This window comes from Chiloscyllium plagiosum, unplaced genomic scaffold (assembly GCF_037043375.1).
Source record: "Chiloscyllium plagiosum isolate Xiang-an unplaced genomic scaffold, Cpla_swu_hap1 HiC_scaffold_30, whole genome shotgun sequence".
Lineage (NCBI taxonomy): Eukaryota > Metazoa > Chordata > Chondrichthyes > Orectolobiformes > Hemiscylliidae > Chiloscyllium > Chiloscyllium plagiosum.
The window spans coordinates 51,455,677-51,482,836 of NW_028270168.1; the positions used below are offsets into that span (position 1 = coordinate 51,455,677).

Genomic DNA, 27,160 nt, shown 5'->3' on the forward strand with positions numbered 1-27,160 from the left:
TGCTATTTAGCAGCTTCAGTCTCATTTATGAGTAATTGGGGAGTTGGGGTTTCAAACATGTACCTGCTCTTTGTCACTGGATTGAAACCTGAACATAGTACAATGGCGACTGTTGACATGGCAAATTGTGGGGACAGGAGGCTACAGACTGGGGAGGTTGTGGGTCTCCTGCGGCCCTTATTATGTTGAGGCCCCAGAGGATCCCAAAGATTAATTTGACAATTTCCTTTGATGGGTCTCTTTCTTTTGCTCACTATGGTATAAATGATCTCCTGATGGACTGTACCAATCCTGTCTAGAGCAAATCTAAAAAGATACAAGTTGGCTTTGACATCTCGGCCAATATTCATCCCTCTGCAAATCAATTGGTCGCTATCACATTGCAAACTACAGCAGTTTACTGTACACATGTCTGTCACATTTCCCACAGTGGCTACACGCCAAAACTACTTCAGTGGCTGAAGATACATTACAAATGTAATTTGTTTCTTGGTCCTAAATAAGGGCAGGGGGTGGTTCTGATCTTAGCACCTGGGATTTCTGGGGTATGGAGGAGAAACCTGTCCGATAAGTCACTCTGGTACAACCTGTAATTGCTGGAATTCTGCAACAGTTTTCCCAACTACAGTTATTCCCATCCCCATGGATGCCATTTCTCTGGTATTTCTACCAGCATGCAGCCAAAATGGAGATCAGAGAACCCCTGAGTGATTTACCTGGTAACTTAGAATCAAGGTAATATTACATTTGCTGTTTTTATTGTGTGAGATGTTTAGTCCTTCTTCTCTGATTGGTTGTCTCTGTCATATTCAGTTTTCCATTCGAATCGACGGAAGGGACAAAGCGGTGGAGTACAAGGCCAAAGGTCGTTTCCAGGACTACGTGCGCTGGGTGTTCAGCAGTGAAGGAGTGGCTGCTCTATTTGATCTTCATTGGCACAAACTAGTGATCAGTGTGCAGGCAAATGTGGCCTCCCTCTATATTGACTGTCAGCTGATCGAGATCAAATCGGTGGAGGAGAGAGCTGACATTAACACTGAGGGTCAGACGGTCATGAGCAGGATCGCTGAGGACAACAAGCCAGCTGAAGTTAGTGTCTAACCCACAGTTTCTATGGCTCCTGTGGCAACATTTAACTCCAGGGTAGGGTGAATGGAGTGGGGAGTGGGAGGGGAGGGGTGAGGCAGTCAGTCATTGCAACTTCAGCAATGCCCTGATGTAAACCTAACCCCAGTGCCTTACTGAGAATGATGAGAATTGAGTTAGACGAGGGAGTTCACTCAGTTGTCTATTGTTATAGGATTCTGACTCACTGCCGGGCCAGGGGAACCAGAATCAGTCCTCCACCCCTCCGCTCCAGGAGAAAGTCTCCTAATGGGCAGGATAGGCATTTGGGGCCAGTACGAATGTAGGAACACTGGGAGGCTGTTCATCCCCTCATGCTTGTTTCACAATTCAATTCATGATTCGAAATGCTAACTCTCCTTTCTTCCCACAGATGCCACCAGGCCATTTCTGTTTTTGTTTCAGATCTCCAGCATCCACAGTTCTTTGTTAACTTTTAATTTTTTCAGAGATGCTATTAAACATCTCTCGGCAAGCGGAATTTAAATCTGTACCTTCTGGCTTATGTCCCCGAAATGTCTAGGTTATACCCTTGGAAATCAAAGGGAGATTCTGAGAGAGGGACACTCCTCGGGAGCTCAGTACATCCCACACCAGTCACAGAATGAGGCAAAACAACAAATTACATCCAATAAATTATTCTTGTCACAATTTTAGCACTTGTCTCATGCTATGGAGAGTTTAACAGGTTTGCCATTTGCTAGAATTCACCCTTTTCCTATTTGTCAAACGAATGCTGGATGACTTTGCAGAGGAAGTCAAGTAGATAATGTTCACAATTAATTTTTGCCATTCTTCCAATAATTCAGGAGGACAAAATACATCCCATTGTAGGAATGGGGAAGGATGGTGGTGAATGAATAACATCTTAATCTCTGGGTCAGGATTCCAAATTCACATTCTACCTCAGGACTTAATGGCTGTGCAAACTCTCATAACAGGGCCAAGCTATTTGGTTTTCAATCTGTAAGTGCCTCTGGTAGAACTATTGGAGGTGGTAACAGTGGGAGAAATTCCTAGACAGAATCATAGAGTTAGCTGCAACACAAAAGCCTCCCAACATTAGAAGACTGCATCTGCAGGTTGTTGCTCGGAGCCAAGTGCTAGCCTCAGCCAGAGGGGCTACTACAGAGGTAGGACCTGGACATAGAAGTGTTTTGAAGAAGGGTTATTCCTGAAACATTGACTTCTCCACCTCCTGATGCTGCATGGCTTGCTGTGTTCTTCCAGTCTCCTGCTGGTCTGCATTCAGTTACTTAAAGCAGGAACAATGAGTCCACACACCGACTCCTGTAACATGTACCAAGACTCAAGCAGATTTTTGATTGGTGCCCATTCTTATAAGTAAGGGAATATGGACAAACATTGGATAAGCCTAAGGTCTTATTTGGCAATTCCTTTCATGGTAGAAGAGGTCGTCAACCTCCATGATATAGACTGGCAAAGTAAGCATGTGGACATGTATAATGTGGGACACCTGATGCACCTATGAACAGCCAATTAGTATAAACCCCAACCTCCTAGCTTACACAAAGATCAATCGTTAGCTACAGCCAAGGAATTGAATTGAATTGAATGGAATTTATTGTCACGTGTACCGAGGCACAATGAAAAGTTTTGTCTTGTGAGCCATACAGGCAGAATCAAATAGTTAAGTAGCATCAGTAAGTAAATAATAGGTAAACAGCGGCAAAAACAAAAACACAGGTACAGGCAAATATTAAGAGTTTGTGAGTCCATTCAGTATTCTAACAACAATAGGGTAGAAACTGTTTCGAAACCGGCTGGTGCATGTGTTCAGGCTTCTGTATCTTCTCCCCAATGGTAGAGGTTTAGAAAAACATTGGCAGGTTGGGACGGATCTTTGAGAATGCTGTTGGCCTTTCCTTGACAGCGGGCCTGGTAGATGGATTCTATCGATGGGAGGTTGGCCTTTGTGATTGTCCGGGCCGAGTTCACTACCCTCTGTAACCGTCTCTGATCTTGAGTGGTACAGTAGCCATACCAGGTAGTGATACATCCAGACAGAATGCTCTCGATGGCGCATCTATAAAAGTTGGCAAGAGTATTCGCCATCATGCCAAATTTCCTCAGCTGTCTGAGGAAGAAGAGACGTTGTTGGGCCTTTGTAACCAGTGCGTCCACATGAAGAGACCAAGAAAGCTTGCTGTGGATGACCACTCCCAGGAGCTTGACACTGCCCACTCGTTCCACCTCTGTGCTGTTAATGTGTGGGCAGGGGGAGGGCATGAACTGTTCAAGTGAGGAGGCAGAAGTAGGGAGAGGCGGGGGAAACGAAACCACATCTTACAGTCCCACCCTTCACTCTCGGCCTCTGTTTTCAAGGGCCTTTGGCTACACTGACTGGATAAACCCAAGTGCTGCTGGTCGATCACATGAGGAACAATCTGAACTCGTCTCTCCTAATGCTGTGGTCCTGTTTGTCTGCATAGGTCGACCTACAACAGATGATCCTGTTCTGTGACCCTCTCATGGCAGAGAAGCTAACCTGTTGTGAGATCCCAGGAGTCAAGGTAAGTGACAGTGTTGACCTGTCTGTCTAGAAGCACATCCCACGTGTTTGCCTGGGATATTGTGTAACAACCCTGAAACACACATTATTGTCCAAATAAGTGTGTGTGTGAGTGTGACAATGTGAGTGTGATGGAGTGAGAGTGTGAATGTTACTACCTGTCTCTCCTCAGCTTGATCAGGCCTGGTACAGGATCTTGAGGTCTCAGCTTCAGCTCATCTTCTGGAGGGTTGGTCCTGACCGTTCTCTCTACTTCAAATCTCAGCTCCGTCTGTCTTCGGGAGGGTTTGTCCCAATCTCTCCCTCTGCTTTGAATGATAATAAAACACACTCACTCCTTCCTTCCCAAACACTGGAATTCAACTCATCAGTCATGTAGTACAGGGAGAAAAGTGAGGACTGTAGATGTTGTACAGTACAGTTAATTGATTTATTACCTGCACCCATCCTGTGGAATGGCATGCAGTTAGCATCTCTTTTTTTTTTATTCACTCATGAGATATGGACATTGCTGGCTGGGCCAGAATTTATTGCTTATCCCTAGTTTCCCCCGAGAAGGTAGGGGTGAGCTGCCTTCTTGAACCTCTGCAGTCCATGTGCTGAAGGTTGACCCACAATGCCCTTTGGGAATGAATTCTAGAATTCTGACTCAGTAACAGTGAAGAAACAATTATATATTTCCAAGTCAGGATGGTGACTGGCTTGGAGGCGAACTTGCAAGTACTGGCATTCTCATGTATCTGTTGCCCTTTTCATAGAATCCTTACAGTGCAGAAAGAGGCCACTCAACCCAGTGAGTGTGCACTTCCCCTCCAAAGAGCATCCCACTCAGACCAACTTCCCACCCTTTCCCCACAACCCCACCTTTACCATAGATTTTCCATCTCACTTGCACATCCTTGGACACTACAGACAATTTAGCATGGCCAATCCACCTAAGCTGCACATCTTTCGACTGAGTCAGGGTGGAGTGTTCTTCAGAGAATTGGTGCAGGCTCGATGGGCTGAATGGCCTCTGTGCACAGTAGGGATCCTGTGATTCAAAAGTGGAGATGTAGTGTCACTGGATTAGTAATCCAGAAGCCCGGGTTCACATTCTGAGGATCTGGGTTTGAATTCCAGGATGGCAGACAGTCAAACCTGAATTCAATTTAGAAACTCTGAAATGCGAAGCCAATTTAATGATGATCCCTTAACCACTGACCCATTGAGTTCACTGATGTCCTTCAAGATCTGTCATCTGTCATTCTTACCCAGTCCAGCCTACTTGTGGTGATCCCTATTGTCATGTTTGAGGGGTGTTCCCAGTTGGGGGGCAGGGTAAATAATGTGATGATCTCTACAATTTGGAGTGTTCCATCAAGAAGACTTCACAATTGCTTGAGAAAACAACTTCCTCTTGCCCTCAATAACTCAGTCCTGAAGAATACGTCAGTTAGATATTGGACCTCCTGATTACTCTTCTTCCCAGTATTTCCAGTAGTTCTTCCAGGATTTCCATATGTAAGATGTTGTACTATCAAAGAGAGATGGGCAAAGTGTCACAAAGATGTTCTGGGTTCTCAGGTGGTTTAAAAGGACTATTTTTTTTTTGTCCCTTACTCTCCATCTCCCCCTATTTACTCAATCTCCACCCATTCCATGTACAGCTTCCTGCCCCCAGTATTTCTCAATTAAAAAGCTAAACGATCATGTGGGACCGTGGGGCTGAGCAGATGAACATCTTAGATGAGAGGAAATTGAATTACATTTTATTCATAGACTCAAGACATCTACAGCCCAAAAAGAGGCCAATTGTCCCATTGTGTCTTTACTGACCAAATAGATCTGGCAATATTGACCGAGGCAACACAAGTGAATATCTAAATACTATTTAAACTCATACTGCTGAAAGAGTTTGACTCAATTGCTCTTTCAGCTAGTGAATTCCAGTCTCTCACCACCCTCTAAGTGAAAATAATTCCCAACTTTTGGATATAGATTTGCTCACTAAGCTGGAAGTCAGCAAGCAAACCTACATCCAAAACCTGAGCTACAAATATTCTCAAAACTCGATATAATTCCTAACTCTCCTCCTAGCCTCTACCTCTTACCTTAAATCTATGATTTCTGATTAGTGACCCCTCTACCAACAGAAAATACGTCTTCCTATTCACACTATTTATGCCCCTCATAATCTAAGATGCTTCTGTCAGACCCTGCCCCCATCAAACTTCACTATTTCAAGTTAAACAACCATAGTCTACCCAACATTTCCTCACAGCACAGACCCTGCAGCCTGGGAAGCATCTTAGTAAATCTCCTCTGCGTTCCCTCCAGTGCAATCACATCCTTCCTATTATGTAGTGACCAGAACAGCATACAGTACTCCAATTATGGCCTAGTCAGTGTTTTATTCAGTTCCAGCATAACCTCCTTGCTCTCGTATTCAATGCCTTGGTTAGTAAAGGCAAGTATCCCATATGCCTTCCTAACCATGTAATCTATTTGTCCTGCTACCTTCAGGAATCTGTAGATATACATATCAAGGTTCCTCCAATCGTCAATACTTCACAGGGTCTACCATTACATTACCCCCATAATGTAATCCATTGCCTTGTTAGCACTCCCCAAGTCAATTATGATTTGTTGTTGGACTGGAGTGTACAAAGTTAAAAATCACACACCAGGTTATAGTCAAACAGGTTTATTTGGAAGCACTAGCTTTTGAGCATTGCTCCTTCATTAGGTGGTTGTCTGATGAAGCAGCAGCACTCCAAAAGCTAGTGCTTCCAAATAAACCTGATGAACTATAACCTGGTGTTGTGAGATTTTTAACCAAGTCCAATTACTTCACTTTTTTAAAAAAACTTTATGGCTTTTAGTTTGAATAAAAACATTTTCTTTCAGCTGAGTCCTTGCGCCCAACATAAATATCAGTTGTGTTGTCACTGATCTTAGTTGTCTTCTTTGCAGTGTGCAACAGGGTCACTCGTTCTGAAGAGTAGGAGGAATGCTGAAGTGAAGACAACCAAGAGTCAGATTGTACCTCTACCTCAGATGAGCGGGAAAGTCCACACCAAGTGCTTCTGCATTGATGAGGACACAAAGTCAAAGGTGAGCAAGGCCATTTCCTCCATGATTCGCCCTTAGCAGCTGGAAGCTGTGTCCTCTCCAGGGAATACCAGAGTCGGTGTTCTAATTCCCAACTGGACCCACATAACGTAGGCAGCTGTGCTAACAATGACAAGCTTTGTAAAACTTCACTGTGCTCACAGTTCCATTTCATTCTCTGTCAAGGTTCAGCTAATTTGATCTTTTACCATGGAACTGAGGTACTATTGACACAACTGAGTGGCATTGAAGAGAATTTTCCAAGTACTGTTTTTTTGTAGGAAATTAATACAAACCTGAATGGTATTTTGAAACATTTCAGTGGAAATAGACGATTGTATGGAATCTAATATGAAAAGTTCTGGAGCCCAGATCAGCCCTTACTCAACAGCTGCACTCTGACATCCACAACAAAAGTTTGTTGCTTCGACTCCCCCTCCCATCCAAAGCATCAAACGATTTTTTTTTTAAATCAAGGTTAACAACCGAGTGTGGTCCTGTGGGAGTGAGATATTGTCAGACACTCTGTCTTTCAGGTGGGTCACGATACAAATACTCTATCTGCCCGCTCAGATGGATAGGAGCTAGCCCACAGCTCAACAAGCTGCTAACCTCTGGCATTCTGGCATTACTTTCCAAAGTAATCTAATAAATTATTTAAACAGCCCCGAATAGGACACTGTAACAAAGAAAACTCGAAACACCAACAGAAATGTACTAAACAATAACAGAAACTTATTAAACTCCAATTAAACATTACCTCTGAGGGTGATGACATACCCCAGCTCCTGTCAAACGTTCCAATCATACTTGCTATTTTTCAATCAACATCACTGAATACTTTATACAGAGGAATCTCGATTATCCGAATATCGGATTAGCCGGAGGGGAGCTCAAGGTCCTGATAGAAACGTTACGTCAAAGAGCAGATTCAACCCTGATCGCGTCTTTTGTTTACAGGAACAATGATTAAAAACGAACTCGGCTCACTGCTGCCGAGAACAGTCCTGGACAGTCCAGGCACCGTCTCCAAATAACTGACCTCCCGCCCTCTCTCTCCCCCCAGCATTTTCCCTGGAGTTCTACACAGGGGTGTACTCTAAACTCCCCTTCCCCAGATAATCTTTCCAACATTGTCCTGTACAGGGCAAAGGTGGAACCTGTCAAAATGTGTGTGTGTGTGCGCACCTTGGAGACTTACCACTGGACGGGGTTTGCACGGTGGGTGGGGATGGACAGGGCTGTGGGGTTGGAGGTAAGTGGGGGGCTGTTGGACGGGGTTGGGGGTGGGCGGGCAGGGTGGATGCGGACGGGGTTGGAGGCGGGTAGAAGGCCGGGGTAAAAGCGGATGGGGTTTGGGCGGGCGGGGAGAGCTGTGTTGGACAGGGTTGGGATTGGGGGTGGGGTGTCGTGCGCAGTGCGCTGTTGCCTAGTCTCCTGAAGGGGGAGCAGACTTCACAGAAAACTCCAAGCCCCAGAGGAAATCAATTAACCGAATCATCAATTATCCTAACGAAATAATGCCCGCCCATCTCGATCGGACAATCGAGATTCCTATGTATCTTGTTGTTATCTCAAGGAAAAAGAAAACTCAAGCTGCAATAATGTGTTGTTGAACTATTAATAATTTTGTTAATATTCACTACAACATCCTGGTGATCATTCAAATCACATCTTTAACATTTTCCAGCATTTCAGAGGAATTGGGAAACAAATAACACCGAACACAGGAGGAGATATTAGGACAGGTGGCCAAAATGTTAATCGAAAAGAGAAACGTTAGGAAATGCCTGAATGAGGAAACATAGAAAATAGGATCAGGAGTGGGCCTTTCAGCCGTTGAACCTGCTCTGCTATCAATATGATCATAGTTGATTATCCAACTCAATGCCCTGTTCCTGCTTCTTCTCCATACCCATTAATTCTATTAACCCCCAAGAGAAAGGCAAAAGGAAAGAGAGGTTGAGAGATAAGAAGTTGGGAGAGGCACCCCCAATCTTGGTGCCCAAACAGCTGAAAACATAGGCACCAATTGAAGAAATGAAAAACTGGGGATGCCCAAAAGGCCGACTTTGATGCATGCAGACATTCCGGAGAGACTTAGGACTAGAAGACACGACTGAGATTGTGCAGATTTAGATCCTGTTACTGGACACGGACTCAGTATTGGTCAGTAAGTACAGCAGTGATGGGTGATCAGGACTTGGAGTGAGTCAGGATGCAGGTAGATTTGTTTAATCTCGAGTTAATGACAAATGGATGGCAGAGGATAGGATGAATGATTGTAATCAAGTCTCAAAGTAACAGAAAGAGGATTAGGGTTTCAGCAGCAAGTACACTGAGGCAGGGTTGGAGATGGTCACTATTATGGAGGCACACAAAGAATGCACTTCCAATGGAGTGGATAAAATCAGAGACTTGGCTCAGGGTCAGATACAATATGTATAGTCTAGTCTAATCTCAGAGAAGGGTGGAGCTGACGACTACAGCAGAGAGACTGAAGATTTTCATGGAATAAATCAAAAGAACCCCTACAGTGTAGAAACAGGCCATTTGGCCCAACAATTTCACACCGACCTTCCGAAAAGCAGCCCACCCAAACCTATTCCCTACCCTATTCTTCTACATTTATCCCTGACTTATGTAGCTGACCTATACATCCCTGAAGACTATGGGCAATTTACCATGGCCAATTCACATAACCTGCACATCTTTGGATTGTCGGAGGAAACCAGAGCACCTGGAGGAAACCAATGCAGACATCGGGAGAATGCGCAAAATTCATACAGACAGACAGTCCCCAAGATTAGAAATGAACCCAGGTCGCAGTGAGGCAGCAGTGCTAACCACTGAACCACCATGCAGCCTTCCAGACGTTTGGTCTTCCAGATATTGGGTGTTACAGTTCACTTGAGCTGCTGCAGCATTCATTGTGGTAACATGCGCCTTTTTATGAACCTTGTACTCTTGAGCTATAGAGGTAATAGTGATTCTCTCTATTCATTGCTGATCAGGAATCTCTCCCAATGGTACTGTCTGACATTGATGTGTTATGATAGGATTTACAGGTTGATCCATTTAACTATGTTACAAACACACCTTCCTTGACCATCAAATCCTGGAGTGAGAACAAAACCTTGAGTTTCTGGCTCAAGGGCAGGGACACAAGCCCTCTGCCAATAATTATCTGAAGAAAATTTCTGGTCATCCAGTACAGTTTGCTGAATAAGCAGGGTGACAAATCAGAGATGGGTGGAGTGGGGAAGAAGAGAGATATAGCTATCATCGATGAATAGTTAGAAGCAGACATTGTGAATTTGGATGGTGTAATGAGGAACAGGACATCAAGGGATAGGAGGGATTAAGGTGCAGGCAATGATGCAGCAACATGGAAAGAAACCATTGCAGGTGATTTGCCAGCTATGAATGGACCCATGGCAAGAGTAGTCTAATGAGCTGAGCAACCAGTTAAACATTCTGTTTCAACTCACATCTTGCTTCAACGATCTCTTAAGTACACAACAGTGAGGTGTAGTTTGAAAGGTAGGCCTTGCAGTTGTAGTATGAATGTTTGCTTTGATTTTGATTAAGAAAATGCTATTCCCCACAGAAAGAACAAGATCTATTGTTGTATTTTTTTCTTCATGAATTCTACTATTAAACTTTTTATCTGGATCACTCTCTTCTGACCTTCACTCTGACCTAGAAGATGAAAGTCTGAGTTTTGTTTATTGGAAATTGTTTTACTTTTATAGGCAACTCCCCCCCCCCCCCCCCCCCGCCCCCCACCAAAACTGATTCAGACCTTGATGAGTTTCCAACCCCTTGCTGAATGTATCTATCTTATCGATCCCCTGAAATGGCTCGTGTTTCTGCTGGGCACCACCTTTGAGTTATGAAGTAGACTGGAAAGAGGGACAGAGCATTGAGCAATATGGAAATATGGGGCCAGGTTTTGTCACATGCAACACAGGGTGTCCCCATTTTAGTCATATTAGCATTCCTGAAAATCATAACGTTACATTAAAAGACTTTAACTGAAGCATTGATTTCCATAATAATCAATTTTAAAACTGGAGTTAGGTTCCACAGGGCTTTTCTTATGAACATGTGAACAATGAACAAGAATGGGCCACTTGGCCTTTTGAGTATACTCCACCATTCAATAACAGCTTTACTGATTCATGTCCTCGAACACCCAGATCCCTCAGTATCTCAGAGTTCTGCAACCTCTCATCATTCAGATATTATGCTTCTCTTTTATTCTTTCTGCCAACATGGACAATTTTACAATTTCCCATATTGTTCTTTATTTGCCTGTTCTTTGCCCACTCACAACTTATCAACACCCTTTGCAGGCTCTTTACATCCTCTTCATAACTCACTTCCTTACCTATTTTTGTGTCATCAGCAAATTTTGTTATGATACATTTGGTTTCTTTAATGAGATCATGTAAATCAGATATGTTGGAGGCTCTAGCACTAAATTCTGTGGCACACCACTGGTGACATCCTGCCAACGTGAAAAAAAAGATCCATTTATTCCTACATCCTGCTTCCTCTTCAGCAGCCAATCTTCTATCTATGCCAATATGTTATCACTTCCACCACAAGCTTTTATTTTCAGCAATAATCTTTGATGTGGCACTGCCTTAAATGCATTTTGGAATTTTTTAGCAGATTTCTTGGCAGAAAAAAAATTAAGAACCTCTATCCATACCTTCTGAATTAAATATAGTGCCAACAAAAAAAAAGTGAAAATTGGAAATCTGAAAAAAAAAACAAATTGCTGGTAAAACTCAGTGGGCCTGGCAGCATCTGTGAAGAGAAAGTACTAACTTTTCAGGTCCAGTGACCCTTCAGAACCCGAGTTTTCCAGCAATTTCTACGTATGTTTCTAAATACAGTATTACTTGTACTGTGCAAAATTATATTCCTTACAATGCTAAAACAAGCTTTTTATTTTTTTTAAAAAAGTGAAATTTTATCCAGGGTATCTCCTGTGGTTGATGGAGTGTAGAGCCAGAGGGGAATCACAGCCTGGGCTCTGTGTCAGAGGAGACAAGTGAGGATTGCAGATGCTGGAGATCAGGGTGAGGAGTATGGTGCTGGAAAAGCACAGCAAGTCAGGCAGCATCCAAGGAGCAGGAGAATCAACGTTTTGCTTTGCCAGGGGGGCCAGTACTCACTGGGTTGTGAACTGCTAACGGCCTCAACATGGACACTGCCTGCGGCTGCCTTTTTGAATTGCTGGAACTTTCCTTGTTGCCTGCCGCCATCTCCAGTTTGGGACTTGGCCTTTCCTCCCCTCCCCTTTTGATCTGAGGTGGGCTGACGATTGTCACTGGGAGTTCACGCCCTCTCTCTGTGATGACCGCGAGCACTGGCTCACGCATCCTGCCGTCCACTGGGAGAGCACCTGGCTTCTGATCAAACGCTGGGGCGGTTGAGGATTGGGGCGGTTGAGGATGGGGGTGGGATGGAGGATGCGGAGGGTCTGGGGGTGATGGAGGATGTGGGTGGGGCTATTCTGTCAGTGGCGGCGCCCCGATAGTTTGCAGCCGGCCGTGGGCCTGGCCATTGCAGACGCCATCTTGGAGTGTAGTGTGTGAGGGTCGCTCGGGAAGAGTGCCAAGGTCACACTGAGGGCATGCTCTGTCATGTCTGGGTGGGTCCAGGGGAGCTGCTGGCCTTCGTGCCCCCTCGGGGTTGTGAGGTGTGGGGGATTCGGAGTGTCAGTCCGGTGCCTGGCATGGCACAGAGAGAGGCCTCAGGCCTGAGAGAAGTACAGGTTGCGCCAAAGTGGTGAAAGGTAAACAAGGTTAGTAAGAATCTCAACGAGATTTCTGGTCCTAAAACCTGAGCAACATTAAAATGAAACGACGCTAAAAGGGGTCCAGCTCACGCAGATCCACTCCATTTGGATTCAAATTTCCACCCTCGGGCAGTTCTGTGATGCTCCTCTGCTGTCTATCTATCTACCTTCAGGCTGTAGTAAGGAGATGGGTATGTCACCTTTCACAACCCTTCCAGTCAGTCAAGCACTTTCCATGTATAATTGTAATGCAGGAAATACAATAGTCAGTTTGCAAAGCAAGTGCCCACAAACATCAAAATGATAATCTGCAGATTTACTAATCCCATAAAACAGTAAGAATTAAGAGTGGAAGTAAGGCCATTTGGCCCATCGAGTCCACTCTGCTATTCAATCATGGCTGATGGGCATTTCAACGCCACTTATCCACACTCTCCCTGTAGCCCCTAATTCCTTGTGAAATTAAGAATTTATCAATCTTTGCCTTGAAGACATGCAACATCTCAGCCTCCACTGCGCTCCATGGCAATGAATTCCACAGGCTCACCACTCTGGTTGATTGATTGATAAAATATTGGAGAGAATTCCCCCGTGTTTCTGCAAATAATGTCACAAAATGTTTTAGATTAGATTACTTTACAGTGTGGAAACAGGCCCTTCGGCCCAACAAATCCACACCGACCCGCCGAAGCGTAACCCACCCATACCCCTACATTTACCCCTTACCTAACACTACGGGCAATTTAGCATGGCCAATTCACCTGACCTGCACATCTTTGGACTGTGGGAGGAAACCGGAGCACCCGGAGGAAACCCACGCAGACACGGGGAGAACGTGCAAACTCCACACAGACAGTTGCCTGAGGCGGGAATTGAACCCGGGTCTCTGGCGCTGCGAGGCAGCAGTGCTAACCACTGTGCCACCGTGCCACCCACTACTTTCACCTGAGAGGGAAGTGAGGTCTTATCTCAAAGATAGTGTGTGTGGGAGTGCACTGGAGTGTCACCCTTGATTAAGTGCTCAAGATTCAGGCATGGGACTCAAACCCACAGTATTCTGATCCAGAAACATCATTGAACTGCATCAAACTGTCATTTAAATGCCATCAACCACTGGCTTAGACTTTAGTGATTGCATAATCACCAGTTTCCACAATAAAGTTTGAAATGTTTCCCCATAAATCTATTTGAAATGAGGAAACTTACTATTCCCTTACTGTGGATGTGCCGTCTCTCTCCTTGTTTAATGCTGCACTCTCCTCTCATGGAAAATTGTTAGGTTGAGCATGTCATATAAGGGGAGATTGAGTAAGTTAGGCTTGTACTCATTCGAGCTGAGAAGAATGAGGTGGGATCTTATTGAAACGTGCAAGATTCTGAGGAGAAGAGAGAAAAGAGCTGACGTTTTGAGTCCAACTGACCCTTTGTCAAAGCTTTGACAAAGGGTAAGTTAGACTCGAAACATCAGCTCTTTTCTCTCCTTCTAGATGCTGCCAGACCTGCTGAGATTTTCCAGCATTTTCTCTTTTGGTTTCAGATTCCAGCATCCGCAGTAATTTGCTTTTATTATTTAAGATTCTGAGGAGACTTGACAAGGTGGAGAGATTGCTTTTCCCTGTGGGTGATTCTTGGACTAGAGGGCAGAATCTCAGAGTAAGGAGTTACACATTTAAGACAGATTCAGGAAGAATTTCTTCTCTCAGAGGTTAGTGAATCTGGAATGTCTTACTGCAGAGGGCTGTCAAGGTTGGGAAAGAGACATTTTTCATCAATCAGGGAATAAAGAATTATAGGGAAAAGGTCGGAAAGAGGAGCTAAAAGAGATTTTCAGATCTGCCATCTTCTCATTGAATGGCAGAGCAGACTTCGAGTCATACCATGTCTGTGCCAACCAAAAAACACTCAACTACACTCATCCCATTTACTTGCACTTGCTCCATAGCTACTATGCCCCGACATTTTAGGTGCTCATCCAGATGCTCCTTAAATGTTGCAAGAGTACCTGCTTCCACCACCCCCTCTGGCAGCACATTTCACATTTCTACCACTCTGTGGATGAAGACATTTTTTCTCAGATCTCCTGTATGCCACTTATTCCTCACCTTAAACTAATGCCCTTTGATATTAGACACATCTACCATGAGGAAACGATCTCACAATCTACCCTGTTAATGCTTCTCATATTGTTGTATACGTCAGTCAGATATTGCTCAATCTCCTCTGCTCCAAGGAAAAAAAAATTCACCCTATCCAGTGTCTCCCCATAACTGAATCTTTTCATCTTGGGCAACATCCTGGTGAATTTCTTCTGTACCCTGTCCAGAGCAATCACGTCCTTCTGATAGTGTGGTGACCAGAACTGCCCACAGTACTCCATTTGTGGCCAGACCAATGTATTATAAAATTGTAACATCCTTGCTCCTATATTCTAAGCCCTGGCTAATAAAGGCTCACATTCTCGATGCCACCTTCACCACCCTGTTAACCTGTGCTGACACCTGAGAAGTTGAATGGCTGACTTCTGTTCCTATGCCTTATAGTCTTATAAGGCATAGGAACACATTAGATCGAGTGAATCGAGTGAGTATGAAGGCAGTAGGAGTATACATAAGAGGAAAATCAGGAAGGCAAAAAAGGGATATGAGATAGCTTTGAGAAATATAGCGAAGGAGAATCCAAAGGGTTTTTATAAATACATTAAGGACAAAAGGGTAACTAGGGAGAGCAAAGGACCCCTCAAAGATCAGCAAGGCAGCCAATGTGTGGAGCTGCAGGAGATGGGGGAAGATACTAAACGAGTATTTTGCATCAGTGTTTATTGTGGAGAAGGACATGGAAGATATAGAATGTGGGAATAGAAGGTGACATCTTGAAAAATGTCCATATTACAGAGGAAGAGGTGGTTTGGATCAGAAATTGGCTAGTTGAAAGAAGACAGAGGGTGGTGGTTGATGGGAAATGTTCATCCTGGAGTTCAGTTACTAATGGTGTACCGCAAGGATCTGTTTTGGGCCACTGCTGTTTGTCATTTTTATAAATGTCCTAGATGAGGGCTTAGAAAGATGGGCTAGTAAATTTGTGGATGACAGTAAGGTCGGTGGAGTTGTAGATAGTGCCGAAGGAATTTACAGGTTACAGAGGGACACAGATAAGCTGCAGAGCTGAGCTGAGAGGTAGCAAATGGAGTTTAATGTGGAAAAGTGTGAGGTGATTCATTTTGGAAATGGCAACAGGAATAAAGAATACTGGGCTGATAGTAAGTTCCTTGGTAGTGTCGATGATCAGAGAGATTGTGGTGTCCATGTACATAGATCCCTGAAAGTTGCCACCAGGTTGATAGGGTTGTTAAGAAGGTATGTTAGCTTTTATTGGTCAAGGGATTCTGAACCACGAGGTCATGCTGCAGCTGTACAAAACTCTGGTGTGGTCGCACTTGCATACAGTTCTGGTCACCGACGTATAGGAACGATGTGGAAGCTTTGGAAAGGGTTCAGAGGAGATGTTGCCTGGTAGGGAGGGAAAATCTTTTGAGGAAAGGCTGAGTGACTTGGGGTTTTTTTTTTAAGAGAGAAGAAGGTTGAGAAGTGATTTTATTGTGATATATGAGATAATCAGAGGGTTAGATAGGGCAGACAGTGAGAGCCTTTTTCCTCGGATGGTGATGGTTAGCACGAGGGGACACAGCTTTAAATTGAGGGGTGATAGATATAGGGCAGATGTCAGAGTTAGTTTCTTTACTCAGAGAGTAGTAGGAAAGCCTTGTCTGCAACTGTAGTAGACTCGCCAACTTTAAAGGCATTTAAGTGGTCATTAGACAAACATATGGATGAAAATGCAATAATGTAGGTTAGATGGTCTTCAGATTGGTTCCACACCACAACATCGAGGGCCAAAGGGCCTGTACTGCACTGTTATGTTCTATGACTCTATGACCTTGTCACCATCCTCTCCAAAAGAATTAAGGATGGGCAATAAAATCATCCCATATAAGTAAAAAACATAGATTGAGGGCAAACTGCTAGACCTGTGTATCAGCATGAGCCATTACATTGAAGTTCCCCTTGTCTGTTCATGTTATTTGACCATCTTTCTGGACATACCTGTATATTAGCAAACTCAAGTTCAACAATTAACACAAACATCTGCCAATTGTTCTGTCGATAACAGGAACCCATACTATAAAACTGAGCAATTCATACAGACCTCCAGTTTAATCTCTACCTCATGCTGAGTTAGCTGATGTGAGTTATTAGCAAACTAAAATTGACCTAAGTACTTTCACAAAAAGAAGGGCAATGGCCAAATTCTAACAGGAAGAAGCCACTCAACCCGTTCAACATGTTGGCCTATTCAGATCAGTCATGGCTTTTATTAAAACACATTCTTGGGATGTGCACATTGTTGGCTTGGCAAGAGCTTATGGCCTGTCCCTAGTTGTCCTAGGGAAGGTGGTGGTGAGTTGTTTTGAATTGCTGCAATCCATGTGCTGTAGGTTGACTCACAGTGCCATTAGGGAGGAATTCTAGGATTTTAACTCAGCGGCATTGAAGGAATGGTAATATGTTCCCAAGTGAGGATAGTGATTGGCTTAAGACCAGTATATATAGAAGCAAAATTTGGCCATTCAGTCCATCAGGTTGGCTCAAGCATTTGGTTACGGCTGAAATATTTCTCAACCGACAATCTACTTCTCCTGCCTTCTCCCCATAATCCCTGATCCCCTCACCAACCCGTACTATCTATCTCTGTCTTAAATAAACTCAATGACTTGGCCTCTATAACCCACTATGGTAATGAGTTCCACAGATCAACCAGCCTCTAGCTTATCAAATTCCTTGTCATCTCAGTTCTAAAGAGTCATCTCTTTACTCTGAAGCTGTGCGCTTTGGTCCTAATATCCACTATAAGTGGAAATAAATTCTGTAGTATCCAGGCCTCTCAGTATTCTATAAGTTTCAGTGAAATCCCTCCCTGACCATCTAAATTCCATTGAGTACAGACCGAGATCCTCAACCACTCCTCGGATGGCAAGTCTTTCATCCTGGGATCATTCTTGGAACCCTCCTCTAGACCCACTATGGTAATATAACGAAAGACCAAAAAGTTTACTGTCCAACAGCTTGCATGGGAATCACCTGAGCTGCAAATATCAGGAGAGGTGAGCACTGAGGTCAACTCATGAACTTCAACTATTGAATTCACGTGCAATACATTACAACATCCACTGTCTTGCAATCTCAACCATCCTAGTTATAGTAAAGCTGCCTCTGCTTTGCCCCCATCAGATATTCCCAGGACAGGCTTGGTATGGAGTTAGATATAGAGTAAAGCTGCCTCTAATTTTTTTTAAAATCTGGGAGTAAAGCTCTCCATACTCCTTGATGGAAAGTAAAGTTTCCTTGATTACTTTATGCAGAAAATAATGCTTTGACTATTTTAAACTGAAATTAAAGCTCCCTCCATGTTGTCTGCGTGAAACACTCCCAGGACAGGTATAAATCCAGAATAAAACTCCCTGCACATAGAGCTGGCTATGACAGCCAGAAAGAGAATTAAAGTGAGAGAGACAAAGAGAGGCAGTGTTTCCAGCTATGCAGACGGATAAATGTGGGACAGTAGAGGGAATAACATGATCTTGACTGAGATGAATAGTGAAGAGTGGTGGAGAGTGCAGCTGACAATCCACTCGGAATGACGTGAAGAGGCGGAGATGGACAGTCAGTCCTGCTGTTGGCACGAAGGCTGCTAGCTAGGAGGGGACAGAGAGGACTTCGATCTGGACTCTTTCACATTTGTGAGCAGCTAACCATATCTCCAACTTATCGAGAATGGAAGAAGCAGCCTTGATATTCCATGAAACATTAAAGGGGCGAGTTGGGTTTCTGTACCAACTATCTAATTGAAAGTAGTCTCACTGACAATGCCAAAGAAATATAAAAGCTGAACCTTTTGTTTGATTTTGGAGAGGTTAAAGGCTGACCTTACAGTATGCCTTGCTGCTGCGATCACACTGCTGAATTTAGTGAATTGGAATCATAGCAGCAGGCCCTTCAGTCCAACATATCTATGTCGATCAACAACACAAAATGACAATAATCCCATTTGCCTGTACTTGGTCCATAGCCTACAATACACTGATGCTTCTTAAAGCACCCTAAGGGATAACTTTTTCATGCAGAGGAGAGCGCATGTATGGAATGAGCTTCCGGAGGAAGTGATGGAGGCGGGTACAATTGCAATATTTAAAAGACATCTTGATAGGTAAATGAATAGGAAGGGTTCATAGGGATATGGGCCAAGTGCTGGTAAATGGAGGAAGGTTAGTTTGGGATGTCTAGTCGACATGACAAGTTGGTTGAAGGGTCTGTTTCCGTGTTGTATGACTATGACTTCCTTAAACCGCTTGCTCCTCACCTTAACCTTAGCCTGAGAGCATCCTTCTCAATATCAACATCACACCAATTTTTGTGTCATCTACAAACTTATGATTGTACTTTCTACATTCAAATCCAAGTTGTTAATATACATAACAAACAGGGTTGTAGCACCGATCACTGTGGTACACGACTGATCACAAACTTCTCATGGGCCTCACAGTGCCAAGGACCTGGGTTCGATTCCAGCCTTGGCCAACTGTCTGTATGGAGTTTGTACATTCTCCCCGTGTCTGCATGGGTTTCTTCCGGTGCTCTGCTTTCCTCCCACAATCCAAAGATGTGCAGATTAGGTGAATTGGCCATGCTAAATTGTCCCTAGTGTTCGGGGATGTGTTGGTCAGGTACATTAGTCAGGGGTAAGTGTAGGATAATAAGGTAGGGGAATGAGTCTGGGTGAGTTATTCTTTGGAGGGTCAGTGTGGGCTTATTGGGCCGAAGGGCCTGTTTCCACACTGCAGAGATTCTATAATTACCCTCCACCATCACCCTCTCCCTCCTATTTTTTAAACCAATTTTGGAACCAGTTTGCCAACAATGGCCTTGGATTCCATGGGCTCTTACCTTTTGGATCAACTCTACATTTGAGACCTTGTCAAAAACTTTACTGAAGTCCATGCAAATCACATGAACTGCACTCATCAATGTATTTAGTTGCCTTTTCAAAAAAACTTAATTAAATTAAGCAGATAGATTCTGAATCTAACAAATCTAGGATGGTGCTAACCTTGATCAATCCCTGCTCGTGTTGATGAATCCTGTCCCTCAGAATGTTTTCCCATAAATCCCCTACCATCGATGTTAGACCATCTGATCTGTAATTATCTGGCCATTCCCTGCTGCCCTTCTTGAATGAGCTATCATCCAGTCATCTGGCTCTTCACCTGTGGCCAGGACAGTATTAAATATCTCTGCCAGAGCCCCATCGGTCTTCCTGCTTGCTTCCCTTAGCAGCCTGGGATGCATCTCATCAGGCCTTGGGGATTAAAGCACCTTTATGTCTACTGAAATATCTAATACCTCCTCCTCATTAATCTTAATACATTCTGGAACTACACCATCCCAACTGAAATCATCGGCTACAGTAATCATGGGCCTAGAGAGAAACAGCGCATCCCCAAACTCAAAGCAAAACTGAAAATATCAGAAGTAGTGTCAGATAATCATGGTGCTTCAACCGAACTTTGAACCTCCAGCTTCAGATCACAACCAAAATGTGTCCTGGGGGCAGAAGGAAACAAACAAGTAAAGCTGGCAAATGTGACATACTTGTAACCTTCAAATGGAAGACCTGTAATCCAGAACATTAATTTCCCAGTATTACTGTTGTTTTGTTTTTGTATTTTTTATCTGGCCTGTGGGGATGTGGAATTTGAGCACGTTAGAGTCTCTGGAGTTTGACTGCATTGTTATCAATACTGGTTCACTGTATTCTTGGACACATGACCCCCACCCCACCCATTTCCCTAACTCCTGTATCAGTTGAAAACATTCTCTATTATTCCATTTGATGATTCATGGCTGACAATCAAACAACCTTTTCTCTGGTTTTTATTCAATTCATGACCAACTTTTAGTCTGAATCTTCAATGAAGGGGCAGTAGCTTTCCTTGTCATTGCACATCTTGTTAGTTCGTGAACCGATGATCTTGTTTCAAGAGTGAGAGCGATCTCTGACTGACAGCTAGGAGACTGAAGTGGTTTTCAAACTGTCTCAGAGTGGCACACATACATTGCACAGACTGGCACAAGCCGATTGAAGGTACTTAACTCTATGACACTGACCTCAAGGCACAGCCTGACCATTGTCTGTGAAGCGCTAGGCATAGTAGCATATGATGGCTCCCTTCCAGATTCAACACTGAGATTGGGTGTTCAAATATCAGTTGAGTATTCACCTTGATCAAATGATTAAGCCATAACATCTAGGAAATGAATCAATGGCTAAGAATCCAAACATCTGTTCACATCCGGAAGCTTATTTCACACAATTTTTTCTTTTAGGCTGGTAAAGCTGGACAAGGAGACGAGAACAATGAAGAGGTGAGCTTATTCTGATTTAAAGCTCCTTGGTTAATTGATTAGACAGGACACATCTGAAGGAACCTGTGACCCTTTCCTGTTCCTCAGAGTTCTTTATGTCACTGCAGATTTGTCCTACTCTACATCAAACTGAGTAGTGTCAGCAAGCAATTCCAATTTACCAGGCATTCCCTAAATCTGCAAAGCAAATCACTTCACTGTGATCTTTCCTGAGTTGTTTCTGTGTGACACAGTCACACTCATAGATTTCCAAATCAAGCTATCCTCAGTTTGATATCTCCAATCAATCTAGTCTAAACCCTTCCCAACAGCATTAGCAAATCTTCATGTGGGAATGTCAGTCTTTTTAATTTCCTTCCTAATGCCCTGAAATCAGACTTCAGAACCTCATCCCTCTTCAGATCTATGTTATTGATACCCATATGGACCTTGCCTTCTGGATGATTGTCCCCCCTCAGAAGGATATTGTGCAGCTGCTCTCTGAATTTCTCGAACCTGGTACCAAGGAGGTAATACACCATCCTGGAGTCACGTTCCCTGCCATAAAACTGTCCAGCTGATTCCCTTACAAGGAATCCCCTATCACTATTGCTTTCACTCTACTTCCTAACTTGTTCCCTGTCCAGACCATAGAGACACCAGTAATACCACAGATTTGGCTCTGAATATAACTGCATTCCTACCTTCAGTAGCATCCAAAATAGAAATATGATTTGGAAGTAAGATAGTTAAAAATCACACAACACCAGGTTATAGTCCAACAGGTTTAATTGGAAGCACTAGCTTTCGGAGCGACGCTCCTTCATCAGGTGGTTGTCTGATGAAGCACCTGATGAAGGAGCGTCGCGCCGAAAGCTAGTGCTTCCAATTAAACCTGTTGGACTATAACCTGGTGTTGTGTGATTTTTAACTTTGTACACCCCAGTCCAACACCGGCATCTCCAAATCAGAAGTAAGATAGACTCAGAGGACTCTAATATTGACTGTCAGGTTCTCTAATGCAGCTAGTAGTGCCTCTATGCTTCTAACCTATGGTATGACCACTTCCTAGCTACCCACATAGTTGTCAATTGCATAGATGTACAGCAGTGACTCCAAATGCTCCAAGTTTAGAAAGCTGGAGCTCAAACTTCTGAAACAAATGACATTTCCAACATACCGCAGAATGGGCATTCCATTTGGCCAAGCTGGCCTGCCATACTGTGACCTTAAAAAGTATTTATTACATTAGAACAAGTGTAATAATTTACCAGTTACTTACCGATCAGACTCTTGCCCAGCTCTCAGTGCACAGACCTGACTTACTGCTAGCTGTCTGTCCCCTTTTGTGCAGTTTTTCAACTCCTGCTCCCTTGGAAGCTAACAAAGTTGGAAAAAGGAGAACCTCGTATGAGGAAAGGCTGAGGCACTTGGGGCTGTTTTCATTGGAGAAAAGAAGGTTTAGGGGTGACTTGATAGAGGTGTACAAGATGATTAGGGGTTTAGATAGGGTTGACCGTGAGAACCTTTTTCCATGTATGGAGTCAGCTATTACGAGGGGGCATAGCTTTAAATTAAGGGGTGGTAGGTATAGGACAGATGTTAGGGGCAGGTTCTTTACTCAGTGAGTCATGAGTTCATGGAATACCCTGCCAGTAGCAGTGGTGGACTCTCCCTCTTTATGGGCATTTAAGCAGGCATTGGATAGGCATATGGAGGATAGTGGGCTAGTGTAGGTTAGGTGGGCTTGGATCGGCGCAACATCGAGGGCCAAAGGGCCTGTACTGCGCTGTATTCTTCTATGTTCTATGTTCTATGTTCTCCCTCCCTTACTCACCAAACACTGGGGTTTTCATGCTGTTGCAGCTGCACTCCATGCCCATTGCACTCTAGTGCCACTTTATTTCTGCCACTGAGATTTGGATGAGTGAGCTTTCTGGCAGAACTGGATGAGACCAGCTATTTAATTAACTAATCTCATCTCCTTTCCATCAGATCTTATTTAGTCATGCACCAGCTGAGAAAAATTTTAAAACTTAATACAGTAAATTTAAGTTCAATGCAAACAAGCAATACTAATTTTTATAAGAGATTAGCTCTTAAGATTCATTCCCTTACTCATGAAATTCTCATGCTTTTGTCTCGAATATATTTTCTATTTGGTGTGTGCTGTGTGTTCAGTCACAGTCAATCACTGGTATGAACGAGGTGTTAATTTGTGAGTTAGAATATAAATCATAATGTGGATTTTATTATTGTTCTGACAGCATGTACAGTTTTTATTAGTTTGTTCAAAACAGTGGCATCATGTAACTTTATTCTCCTCATAAGTTCCCTGCATCCCATACAATGTCCACTATAAAGATAAAAGTTACTGGTCACTGGAGACTGATGCTGATTTTAGAATCTGGAACATGAGGAATAGCTTCCAGGTCAGGTTTCCATGGAAGTACACCTGGAATTGATATTGTGCCTTTTTAAAAATTCCTTCATCGCTAGCCCGGCCAGTATCTATTGCCCATCCCTAATTGTCCAGAGGGATGTTAAAAGTCAACCTCATTGCCATGGGTCTGGAGTCACATGTTGGCAATACGAGATAAGGACAGCAGTTCCCTTCCTAAACAAGATCAGTGAACCAGACAGCTATTTCCCCAACAGTCAATAATATTTCAGGGTCATCATGAGACTCTTAATTCTGGATATTTTATTGAATTCAATTTCCACTGTGGCAGGATATGGACGTGTCCCCAGAACATTACCCAGATCTCTGGATTAATTGTGTAACGATAGTATCACTAGGTTATCACCTCCCCGTCACTTTCAAAGAGGGGAGAGCTGGTATGTGAAGCTAAGATTTAGTGTATCAATGGCCTGAGCAATTAATCTGTTAATATCACTGACTTGTTGTATTTCTCTCACAGTGTAAGTCCTGCATCCAAAGGGAACCTGGCCAGAATGTGAGTATTACATGGGAGATTTCCTTGGTTGCTGAGAATAATTCCTTTACTACATCTTTACTTTCTTTTAGATTTTCTTGAATCCTAAGGTATCCGGTTTTGGATTCACTGTTACAAGAGCAGTGAGATTGAATTACTCGGAGAACAAGCTGGGAACATTTGATCATGGAGTGCATTCACCAGATGTTATTTTGGCACACAGCATTTCACTTGTGTAGACTCAAAATGTATTCAGTGTTAACCAATTTCCAGAGGTGAGATTCTGTTGCTAATCTACAATGTAGTATAGTCATCTTTATAGTGGCCATCATTGATTTTTAATCATCCCTGTTGATTAACATTAGAATGTCACCACATCTGTTTAAAAACCCATAGGAAACCTGTCCTGTGGTCTGTGACTTGCTCTGTCTCCCTGCCTGTAGATCACTACAAGAGTGTAGAAAAGAACTAGAGGCCCCAGAAGCCTATCATACTATTTGGAGTGATGATAGGTGACCTGTTACCTAACTCGATATCTTTGCCCCATTGTCCTGAACATATTTGGATAACAAAAAATAATCATTCTCAGAATTGAATGTTACCATTGATCTAGCCTCAGTTTCTAGAAGAGTCTTATGGGCGGCACGGTGGCACAGTGGTTAGCACTGTGCCTCACACCGCCAGAGACCCGGGTTCAATTCCCGCCTCAAGGCGACTGACTGTGTGGAGTTTGCACGTTCTCCCCGTGTCTGCGTGGGTTTCCTCCGGATGCTCCGGTTTCCTCCCACAGTCCAAAGATGTGCAGGTCAGGTGAATTGGCCACGCTAAATTGCCCGTAGTGTTAGGTATAGGGGTAAATGTATGGGTATGGGTGGGTTGCGCTTCGGCGGGTCGGTGTGGACTTGTTGGGCCGAAGGGCCTGTTTCCACACTGTAATGTAATGTAATCTAATCTAATCTAATCTAATCTAATCTTACTCATTTCAGTCAACCTAAGGTAGTCATTGTCTAATTTTTAGACTGTGCTCCATAGATATAGACTTACCAAACCAGAGGGAGTAGTTCCTATCTATCTGTTCCTAATGATGTTTGGAATATTAAGCCCTTAACAGCCCTTAAGCATCTAAATTCCAGGGGATGTAACCCAAGTTTGTGTCATCCCTCTTGATAGTTGAGCCATTGAAGCAAAAGAATAATTCTGCTAAATTCACCACCAGTCCCGCTTTCACAATATGTCCTTATAGCCAAGGTGTAGTGCAGAGAACTGTTTACTGTACTCCAAATGTAGTTTAATCAAGAAATTCATTCTATCCCTTCTATTTGTTATGACACGGAGGTGAACCCCTCTGTTAATTAATCCAAACCCCTGGAGAAGCTCACCTCACCTCATAATCTTTTAGAATATAAGTGACAGAGAACTTCAAAATTTCACTGTTTACAGAAAATAATATCAATTTATTTTTTAGCTCTAAAAATGAACATTAAACAACTATTCACAATTCTAAGCCCCCCCATTCTCTTCAGTGCTTATTATCTGCCTCCAACTTGTTAACAATATGCTGTTTCAATAAGACACCTATTAAAATTACATCAAGTTACTCTCAACACCACACTCTTCCAGCTGCTGAATTCCTGGGTTTGTCTTCTTCCTTTTTACTGTGAATATGTTTCATGTGAAAAGGTACCTTTGATAGAGAGTGTTTCCAAATTTCTTGAATCTGTCTCAGTGGTAGTTGCTCTTTCCAATTTTCAAAATGCCCACATTTTTATATACCCAACATTGGACTGTCTCATTGGTTCGATGTTGGCAAGACAATAAATTCAAATCCGATTGGGTTTTAGAATTCTGGGGCATCATTTAAACTGATTGGTTAAATTTGGATTGTTGTCAAAACAGCAACCGAAACTCAGGTATCTATTTCACAGCCAAATGTTACATGTTTTCAATTTTCCAGTACATTCTGAGACTGCCTTCTAGTCATATACACAGGTGCTTGTAAGTTCTCAGTTCAGAACAGCATTCACTCTCTCTCAAATTATAACACCTCACATCTTAAGAAAAAAATGAGCTATCATAATGAAAAGATGGCTTCTTTTTTTTCAATTCTTAATCCCATTGCAACAAAATATATGTCATTAAGTTATACTTTTCATATTAATTTCTGCACACATCTATATAACATTGGAGTCTGTGCAATCTTGTCTCCACTATCTTTCAATCCGCAATAACGCTTCTGCTATCACATCTTTGTGACCCACAACATGTACAATTTGTAAATTAAAAGTCTGTAACATAAGACTCCAATGAAATTGTCTCATATTTTGTCTTTAAATCTTTCCAAGAATATAAGAGGATTGAGGTCCATGTACACAACTGTCTCCGACTCATTGTTCATTACATAAACATTAAAATGTCGTAAGGCAATACCAAACTTAATAATTCATTTTCAATGGTAGAGTATTTTCTCTAGTGGTTGTTGAGTTTCTTTGAAAAGTAGCCAACTGGCCGTTCAATTCCATCATCAATTTCCTGTCGCAGTACAGGTCCAACTCCTATATCACTAGCATCAATTGCAACTTTGAAGGGCTTCAAAAAATTTGGTGTAGCTAAAACGGGTGCGGTGGTTGGTTAACATTGCTTTTAAATTCTGAAATGCCTCCTGGCATTGTTCTGTCCACCGAAAATTTGTGTTCTTCTTTAGGAAATCTGTTTGTGTCACCACTTTGCTGAAGTTTGGAATCTGCTTAGTACCAAAAATTGAAGCACCTCTTTCTTTGAGGGTGGTTGTGCAAATTCCTCGATGGTCTTCATCTTGGCTTTCCTTAGGGTCAACCTTCCATGGCCGATGTTATGTCCCAAGAACGTCACCTCTGCCTTCGCGAATTCTGTTTTCTTTAAGTTTATTACCAGTTTTGATTCTCGTAATCATTCAAAGAGCTCTGCCAACTGTATCATGTGATCATTCCATGAATGGCTAAAGATCACTACATCATCCAGACAAACTGCACAGTTTGTTAATCCAGCCACAATGTTGTTCATGAGTCTTTGGAATGTGGCTCGTGTGTTCTTCATTCCAAAATGCATCACTTTGAATTGGTGTAGCCCAACAATTGGTTGGCTTGTTCAACATTCTCTATATAGTCCTCCAGTCTTGGAATTGGATAGGAGTCTGATTTTGTTACAGCATTGACCTTCCAATAGT

General features: G+C 43.0%; 1 protein-coding gene across 5 annotated transcripts in view; it reads left to right on the top strand.

The window, feature by feature from the left end:
* Positions 1-27,160, top strand: part of col16a1 (collagen, type XVI, alpha 1) — a 371,262-nt gene that overhangs the window by 117,860 nt on the left and 226,242 nt on the right. For all 5 annotated transcript variants that reach the window (XM_087976933.1, XM_087976932.1, XM_087976935.1 and 2 more), the window contains exons 6-10: positions 814-1,089; positions 3,579-3,659; positions 6,614-6,754; positions 21,005-21,043; positions 23,944-23,979. In XM_087976933.1, coding sequence (XP_087833059.1) covers positions 814-1,089; positions 3,579-3,659; positions 6,614-6,754; positions 21,005-21,043; positions 23,944-23,979 — 573 coding nt within the window. The remainder of the gene's footprint in view (positions 1-813; positions 1,090-3,578; positions 3,660-6,613; positions 6,755-21,004; positions 21,044-23,943; positions 23,980-27,160) is intronic.